This window comes from Sarcophilus harrisii, chromosome 4 (assembly GCF_902635505.1).
Source record: "Sarcophilus harrisii chromosome 4, mSarHar1.11, whole genome shotgun sequence".
NCBI lineage: Eukaryota > Metazoa > Chordata > Mammalia > Dasyuromorphia > Dasyuridae > Sarcophilus > Sarcophilus harrisii.
In genome coordinates this window covers 29,588,724-29,597,439 of record NC_045429.1, presented here as the reverse complement: position 1 = coordinate 29,597,439, position 8,716 = coordinate 29,588,724, and the positions used below count along the sequence as shown (strand labels likewise).

Genomic DNA, 8,716 nt, shown 5'->3' with positions numbered 1-8,716 from the left:
GGACAGCAGGGCTGAGAGTCGGCCCTCGGCGGGAGCCCCGTGAGAGAAGGGAGACGTGGGCCCGGCCCTCGGAGCTCTGGGCCAGCCTTCTGTCCCAGAGGGACGATCCCGGGAGGGCTTGGGACGAGGGAGCCAGATCTGGGGCTGCGGGGGTTCCCAAGGGGCCCGTACAGGGGCAGGACCTATTTCTCCCCAGAAAGTCACAGAAGGGGCCCCGGGTTAGGGTCCAGCCCTGCTGCTGCTGCAAGTCAGGGGAGGAGAGGGCTGGGCCCTGAGTCAGCCCTGACCTTGGGCTCCTCCCAGCCCTCTCAGGGCCGCCTCCTCCAGGAAGCCCCTCTCACACTCTCCTCGACCTCCCCCTGATTCTGCTGTGGGTGCGGCCCCTCACGTTTTCTCTCACACTGCCCCATGTACATACTCTCTCACATCCTGGGGCCCTGCCTCCCGCCCGGCCCCCCGAAAGCCCCCAAGCAGACCAGTGAGGCAGCTGCAGGCAGCCGAGTTTATTGGCCATTTCCCAGCCCCCGGCACTGGTTGGGCCCCCCACTGGCTTGTGGTCACCCTGGGGGTGCACAACGGACTCTTCCTCATCCCTCCTCCCTATGTGGCGTCAGCCCGCCGTGGCCGCTTCTCGGGGTTGCACCGTGGGCGTCATTAATGGAGGGAGGGAGGGTGGTGGGTGAGGTCTGGGGCTCACCAAGGCCGGGCCTTGATGGGCACAGATCCCCGTAGTGACCGTGACCCCAGGGACACCTCAGTGGTCCCTCAGGAATGAGCTGGGGGGGGTGTTGGGGGCCGTGGGGGCCGGCCGTGCCCCCTGTGGAGGTTAAATGAGGGCCTGCATGTGGGGGAACTGCTCCAGGCTGTGGGGAGGGGGGCTGGGAGGTGGCTGCTCGCCAGGGCTGTGGTCAGGCCCATGGGTCTGGGCTGGGGGAGGGGAGCCGGACAGCAGAGTCGGTCGGTGGGGGTTGGGCCCCTCGCTCAGGGGCCCCTGCCTTCCTTCCTGGCCGGGGGACTGGGCTGCCGACTCGGCCTGGTCCGTGCCGTTCACCTGGAGAGGAAATGAGACAAACGTGTCACCCCGATGCCCACTGGGCACACGCTTGCCAGCTGGGGGGGGTGGGCCTGCAGCTGGGGGCTGCACCCCTGGGCCCCTCTCGAGCTCCTTCCCGTCTGCAGGAGCTTCAGCCCAGCCCACCCAGTAGAGATAATTTCCTGGCAAGCTGCTCAGCACCGGAGCAAGGCTGGCCTTGGTGAGCCAGGACCCAGAGGAACAAGCCTCCCCGGCCCCTGCCTGGGGCGGGCGTGGGGGGCCCACCGGGGGGCCCTGCCCAGCCCTCTCTGCACCAGGCCCGGCCCTGGAGCCTCTGAACCACCTCCCCCGCTGGCATAGATGGTCTGGGCCGGGGCAGAGTGGCCAAACTGAGCAGCCCCGGGCACAGAGGCTTCCTTATGGGCCCCGGGCACTGGGCACCCTTTCCTGCCCCGGGCTGGGAGCGTGTGTGTAAATATGTGCCTCCCTGCACAGCCCCCAAGGCCCAGGCAGGGGAGGCCCGGGCTCATGTGGGGTCTCCTGGAGGGAGGTGGTGAGGGAGGGGTCCCGAGACTGGCCCCCTGGAGCGAGACCTGGACCTCTCTGGAAGCCCCATGGCCATGCTCCAAGCCCTGCTCTCCCTCCCCCCAACCTCAAGGGACCCAGGAAGCCCCTGAAGGCCCCACCAGGGCAGAGCAGCACCCAAGCTCTCGTGACCTTGCCCCCGTGACCTGGGCCCCATGACCTTGCCCCCGTGACCTTGTCCCTGTGACCTTGCCCCCGTGACCTCGCCCCCGTGACCTGGGCCCCATGACCTTGCCCCCGTGACCTCGCCCCCGTGACCTTGCCCCCGTGACCTCGCCCCCGTGACCTGGGCCCCATGACCTTGCCCCCGTGACCTGGGCCCCATGACCTTGCCCCCATAACCTGGGCCCCATGACCTCGCCCCTGTGACCTTGCCCCATGACCTTGCCCCCGTGACCTGGGCCCCATGACCTCGCCCCCGTGACCTGGGCCCCATGACCTCGCCCCCGTGACCTGGGCCCCATGCCCTTGCCCCCGTGACCTGGGCCCCATGACCTTGCCCCTGTGACCTCGCCCCCGTGACCTGGGGCCCATGACCTGCCCCCGTGACCTGGGCCCCATGACCTCGCCCCTGTGACCTGGACCCCATGACCTCGCCCCTGTGACCTTGCCCCCATGACCTTGCCCCCGTGACCTGGGCCCCATGACCTCGCCCCCGTGACCTGAGCCCCCGTGACCTTGCCCTGTGACCTCGCCCCCGTGACCTGGGCCCCGTGACCTGGGCCCCATGACCTTGCCCCTGTGACCTAGCCTGCTGCCCACTCATGGAACAGGCCGATCGCTGGGCCCCAAGGCTCCCAGGACCCCCCGAGCCCGGCTCCCTGGGTCTCACCTGGGCCGGGTAGAAAGAGCAGTTCCCACAGTGATCCTGCTGGTGACTGAAGCGAACGGCCGCCTCCACGAAGGGGAAGCTCAGGGCGCTGAAGGGCAGCTGGATGTGGAAGGTCAGGCGGCCACACCTGGGGGACAGACAGGGCCAGACTGTTGGGGGAGGGGGGCTCGGGGCTTGGGTGCGGATTCTGCCCGCGGCCCCGGGTCCGCTGCCGCTCCCTGGCCTCCGCCCTCAGTGTCCCCGGTCGCACAAGGAATGGGATCGAGGGGGCAGGCGCCCGCCCAGCTGGTCAGGAGGCTGTGCAGAGGCTAGGGGTCCGGGGCGCTCCGCCAAGTCAGGAAAGGGAGGGGGCCGGCGTGGCGGTCGTCCCCGGGGGCAAAGGGCGTCCCGGGCTCCCCCAGGCTTGGGAAGCTCAGGGCCCGGCCCACCTGTCATAGACCAGGAAGTCGTCCTTGGCCCCTCCGAGGAGCCCCCAGATGTCGGGCCTGGGCCCCCGCTGGCTGTAGACGGGCACGCCCCGGGGGGCCCGGAGCTCCAGCTCGCCCTGCAGGGCCTGGGCCGCCGCCGACTTGTGGTTGACTATGAGGAAGCGGACCCCGGCGGTGCCGGCGCGGGCCAGGCGCTCCTGCAGGCTGCCTATCCTGGGGGCGAGAAAGGGCCGTGTTAGCGGGGCCTCGGACAGAGCCTCCCCTGACGGGGAGCCTGAGAGGGGGCTGTTCCCAGCCGTTGAGACCTTGAACTAAAAGCCTCCTCCCTCCAGCCTCAGTTTCCTCCTCTGTAAAATGGTCGGGCATTTCTGGGGGTCCTAGTGGACCTTGCTCCCGCCCGGGTGTGTCAGGGCTGCTGAGGGGCGGGGGAGGGGCTGCTGGGGCCCCCCCCTGGTCAGTCTGGCCCCTGGATGGGGGAGGGCCCATTTCTGGGCCAGTCGGCTCTGCCCCTTCTTGTCCCTCCCCCCTCCTCTCAGTGAATGGAGCCACTGTTGCCTGGGCCTGGGAACGGCCGAGGGGCAAGTGCAGAAAGGGGCTTTGGGGGCGGGCCCGGAGGGGGGGCTCGGAGGGGCCAGGAGAGCCCGGAGTTGCCCAGGGGCCGCCCAGGGCCTTCCTGCGGGACTGCGAGGGCTGGTCTGGGGCGGGAAGGCGGGGGGAGGGAGAGGCTGTCCCCGAGGGGCCTCCGGCCAATGGAGTTCCCCACCGCTGAGAGCTGTCCCTGAGTGGAGGGGCCGCCCCGAGGGTGGTGACCTCCCCGTCCTCGGAGGATGCAAGTAGAACCCCCATTTCTGGGATGGAGAAGCTCGTGCTCCCCCCGAGTCCCTCCCTACGATGAGATTTTGTGACGTGGGGAAACTGAGCCTGGGAACGAGAAGGCCGGATGTAGCCCCGCGGGGAGGGCTCCCAGGTGGGCCTGAAGTTCGGCTCGGCCGCCTCTTCCTCCCGGGGCCCTTGGCTCTGCTAACAGATGCCCGGCCATTTCCTCCTCCGGCCCGTTTTACAGAGGAGGAAACTGAGGCAAACAGTGCCATGCCAGGCGGGGCCTCTGGCCCCCCGAGTCCAGGATGGCGCTGTCCCCCCCTCCCTCGGGCCCGTCACCTGGCGGCCTGCAGGAGGCAGAAGTGTCAGCTGGCCTTGAGAAGGGCCACCACCGTCACGTTGCCCAGGGCTTCCTCCATGGGGGAGACGCCGCCGTCCACCTGCCAGTCCGGGGCCGGCTGGCAGATCCGCGTGCCGTTGTTGGAGGCCAGGGCGGCCCCCGCCAGCCCCAGCAGGAAGGCCACGGCCAGGCCTCGGGCCCCCATCCCTGCTGGGGACAGAGGGGCCGGGCCTCAGGGGCGCGGGAGAGAGCCTCCCTCTGCCCCGTCCACGCATTCATTCAATAAGCACTAATTAGGCACCTGCTGGGTACGAGGCACTGCCCGGCTCAGACCTTAAGGAGGTAAGCACCCAGAAGTGACCCAGAGACGCCCACTGGGGAATGGCTGAATGTGACAGAAATGGAATCTCGCTACTCTATGCATCCCGGGCGGGCTGATTGTAGAAAAGCCTGGTTCCTGGCTCTGTGACCCTGGGCAAGTCACTTAGCCCCAACTGCCTCAGAAAAAAAGCCCCAAAAGATTTGCATGAGCTACAGCTGAACAAAGCAGCTGCCTTCGGTTCCAAACACAAGGTTAAGTCCCGCCCAGCCTGGGATAAAAGGTAAAGCGAGGCCCGGGGGGGGCTGCTGGGGTGACGGTCACAGCGCCAGCCCCGGAGTCAGGGGGGCCGCCGCCGCCTCCGACACTTCCTAGCCGAGTGACCCAGAGCGAGTCCCGTCACCCCGTGCCTCAGTTTCCTGATCTGTAAAATGGGCTGGAGAAGGAACCGCCAACCCACGCCAGGATCTCCGCCCACAAAACTGCAGATGGGGCCACAAATGTTGTAAAACCAGGTCCTTTGCCCCGGGTCCTGGGCTTTTCCCGCTGGACAGCACTGACCCCTCTGCGATCTGGGGCCTCGGACAATGGGGCTGAGCCTGCTCTGGGGCTGCTTCCCCCCCCCCCCCCAGCGGGCCTGCCCCAGTCCCAGGGCTCTCGCCCCTCCCGCTGCGGGCCCCGGGGAGCAGTGGGGGGAGGGGCATCCCCGGCAGCCTGGCACAGATGCCCGCCAAGCTCCGAGAAGAATTTGCCTCTGATCCCCTTCCCTGGCACCAGGACAGGCTCCGGGGCCTCATGATGTGAGGCTGGGGGAGGAGGCCGCAGGGAGCCCTGTCCCGAGGCCCGGTCAGCTTCTCGGGCCTCCCCCAGCGCCCTCGTCCCCCCCAGCTCTGAGGAGGAAAAGCCCAACTGCCTCTGAACCAGGGGAGGGAAAGGGGGGAGAGCTTAGGAGGCTGGGGGGAGGAGGAGGGGCGAGGAAAGGCAGGGGGTGAGGAAGGGGAGGGGGGAGGGGGGAGAGAAGCCGGCATGGACTTGAGCTTGCAGGGAGGGAGTGAGCAGGAGAGCCACAGGAGGGAAAGCTTTCCAGGCCAGGGGCGGCCAGGGCGGAGGCGAGGGGGGCGGGGGAAGCAGTGAGGCCCCGCAGGCCGGACCCTGCTGTTGGGCAGGAATGAGCTGATTGAAGGCTGAGGGCAGGGAGGGGCCGAGACGTCGGGGCTGCCCAAGGCGGGGGCCAACATTGGATCCCGGGATCTCCCTTCCCGGCGGCCCCTGGAGCTCCCGGGTGGGAGGGAGGGACAGAACAAGAGCAGGGCTTTAGGAAGGTCCCTCTGGCCTCCGAGTCCAGGACGGGTTGGAGAGTGAGGAGCCTTGTCCTGGGCCAACAGCCGCCCCTGCCCCCCCTCCCACCGGGCCTTCCCCAGCCTCCCTTGTTCCGCTACCTTCCGCCTGACCACAAGGCCCCCCTCCCGCCACGCCTCCTGGGGGACCGGGGCTCTCCTCGGGGACGGGGGGCCCCCGGCGGGACGGGGCCTTCGGCCGGGACGGGCCTCTTTGGGGGACGGGGCCTCCTTGTGGGACCGGGGCCTCTTGTGGGACCGGGGCTCTTGGCCGGGATCCCTCCCGGGACGGGGCCTCCTGTGGGGACGGGGCCTTCCGGGGAGGGGGCTCTTGTGCCCGGGACCGGGGCTCTTGGCGGGACGGGCCTCCCTTTGTGCCGGGACGGGGCCTCCTTGGGACGGGGGCCTCCTTCGGGATGGGGGCCTTCCTTGCGGGATGGGGGGCCTCGGGGGGATGGGGGGCTCTCCTTGCTGGGGACAGGGGGCTCTCTGTGCCGGGGACCTGGAGCTCTCTGTGCCAGACACCAGGGGCTCTCCGTGCCAGTCACCCACTGACGGCCGGTGTTCCGTGATGTCTCCCCAGCCCCGACGGGCTCTGGGCTCTCCCAATGGCTGCATCATCGTCCAGATTCCCAAGACTTAGAAAGTCTGTGCGACACTTTGCAAAATGTCCTCGTTGGGTCCGACTGTCGCCTTGTCCCCATTTTATGGATGAGGAGGCTGGCACAGAGAGGCCAGGGGTCGCCCAGCCAAGGAACGGCCGAGGCCGGAGAGGCCCCTCTGGCAGACGCTCCTGGTCCCTCTGTCTCTCCCAAGGACTCCGTTACTTTGCCGGGCACATGCCGCAGGCTCCTCCCTTTGAAGAAGAACAGCAGCTCCTCCAGGGCTTTGTCACCTCAGCCCGGATGTTTGTGGAACTTGGGGTTTTCCAGGATCCTCATGGATTACGAGTCATGGCCGCCGGCGCCAGACTCGGGGTCACCTCAGAGACTTAGTAATCTCGGGGACATCATCCCGCCCTCTCAGCCTCAGCTGTTTCCCATCTGCCAAGCGGGCTCATGAGCACATCTCCCTCCCAGGGGAGGCGAGGACTCACGGGACGACACACGAGCCCCACATGTTGTTGTTCGGCCCGCTCAGGATCTTCTTGGCAGAGACACCGGCGCGATCGATTCCCTTTTCCACTTGACAGATGGGGGAGCAACAGCAAACAGGGAGCAGTAGCTCGCCCGGGTCCACAGCGGCCTGAGCTCGGTCCCCCCGATCCGGATCCCTTCCCCAGTCTCTGTTTGTTGGGCCCCCTTTGGCTCCGAGCATCGGGGAGCAGATGGACGGGGCGGGGGGCGGTCACGAAGGGCGGGGCCTCCGGAGAGTTGGGCAGAGCTGGGCTGGTGGCCGGCGGATGAGCCGCATTTGCAGGACAGGAAGTGGGCGCTCGGGCAGCTTCTTCTCCCACCACGGCGGGCTCAGGGAGTGGCGGGACTCGGGCCCGGGTGAGGCCCTGGGAGGTGCTGTGTCCGGTGTCCTTGGCAGGGGAGCTGCCCCCACAGAGGACTTTGTACGGACCGTCCCCAGCTGGTCCCATCCCCACTTCCGGACAAACAGCAGGGCAGCCTCGGGCAGAGGCCCTCCTCCCCTCCCCCTCTCGGGTCTCTCCCACCCTCGAGGTCTTTGGGCCCTCCATTCCCCCCTCCCGGCCTCTTCCCGGCCAGCGTCATGGGCCCCGAATAGGGAGGCTACGGAGCAGGCCTCTCTGGGGGGGGGCCGAGCAGGCCCCCTCCCCCCAGCTCTGATACCCACCGAGCCTCTGGAAGTTCCTAGGGCCTGAGCAAAGCCAGGAGAGGCCCTGAAGCAGCCCCCGTGGCAGGCCCGGCCCGGCCCCTGTGGCCAAGGCCCAGGGGGGCCTGTCTCGGGCGGGGGGGGCGTCCCAGAATGGACAGGACCCCCCAGATCAGCAAGCGCTGTCTGGCAGCAGGCCCCCCAAAGCACTCAACGTTCCCTTGTGTACCCATCAGTGATCCTCAATGGCGACAGTGGCTTTTCTCACATGAAAATAGACTCTTTCCCCTAAAAGAGACTCAATATCACTTATTTTGACCCCCATTTTCTTGGCTTCTCCCCGGCTTCTCTCAGAAGCCTAAAATAATTGCAGTCGTTCCAGATCTAGCTGCAGAAAGGTCTGGATCTGGGACTCAAGGCCTCTGCTTCCGATGAGCTGTGAGACCTTGGCCCTCATAGTTTCCTCTGCAAAACAAACAGGTCGGACCCGACGGTCTCCCAAACCCCCGAGCCGGAAATCTGAGGTTCTAGGTCTTCCCAAGGCCCACTGGGATTTGCGGGAGTAATTACCCACGCACGCAGCTTGTAAATAAAAAGCTATAATTTTTAAAAAGTAATAAAATAAATTTTGTAAAAAAGAGAGGGATTTGGGGGAGTTTGTGAACCCTGACATTCAGTTCCTTAACTTCCTCTCCCCGAGTCCCGTTAGTCTCCCCCCCGCAGACACCGCACCTGAGGTTGTGTGGTCTCCTTTCTGCGGCCGCTGTCCCGTAGAGCAGGAGCCCAGCCGGCGGTCCCCGCGTTGACCTTTGCTCGCCGGCCTTTATCTGTGTCCGGCAGCTCCTCCCCGGGAGGAGGGGTCCGGCTGAAGGGGGCAGCCGGGGTCCGGGCCAGGGGCTCAGCCCTCCTGGGCCCCATCACTCCGCATGATCTGTGCAGGTGCGTGTGCGGCCTTGGTGTCTGTGTTTATGCACATGTAGAAACACACAAGGGCATATCTGTGTGCGTGTGTCTGTACATATGTGTCTGTGTGTGTTCAGTTGTGTCGGTGGCAGGTAAACTGCCCGTCATTCTCCCCTCCCGCCCCACAGACTGAATCCTCTACCCACTGCACTGTTTCTCCCTCGAAGGGCTCCGACACCCTGGGCACCAGAAGTGCTGTTTGACCCGACCCCTGGCTGGCTCCAGCCCTCAGGTTCCCTAGCCTGGCGCTGCCCGCGGGCCCCAGAGGACCGCTGGGCACC

The 8,716-nt window shown here is 66.9% G+C and overlaps 1 protein-coding gene across 1 annotated transcript; it reads right to left on the bottom strand.

Annotated features, from left to right (window-relative positions):
• Positions 1 to 463: 463 nt before the first annotated feature.
• LOC111720324 (selenoprotein Pb-like) lies at positions 464 to 4,242 on the bottom strand. The gene is made up of 5 exons (XM_031968556.1): positions 4,090 to 4,242; positions 4,037 to 4,044; positions 2,879 to 3,091; positions 2,451 to 2,577; positions 464 to 1,051 (listed from the first exon to the last, which is right to left on the bottom strand). Exons 1-5 carry the CDS (start codon positions 4,240 to 4,242, stop codon positions 827 to 829), a joined length of 726 nt encoding a protein of 241 aa, XP_031824416.1. The 3' UTR covers positions 464 to 826.
• Positions 4,243 to 8,716: the final 4,474 nt, after the last annotated feature.

Coding starts and splice junctions, on each gene's coding strand:
- LOC111720324 (XM_031968556.1), bottom strand. CDS start 4,242: ATGGGGGCCCGAGGCCTGGCCGTGGCCTTCCTGCTGGGGCTGGCGGGG. Junction 2,578..2,878: donor GACTTCCTGGTCTATGACAG/GTGGGCCGGGCC, acceptor TCTGTCCCCCAG/GTGTGGCCGCCTGACCTTCC. Junction 1,052..2,450: donor GCTCTTTCTACCCGGCCCAG/GTGAGACCCAGG, acceptor TTTCCTCTCCAG/GTGAACGGCACGGACCAGGC.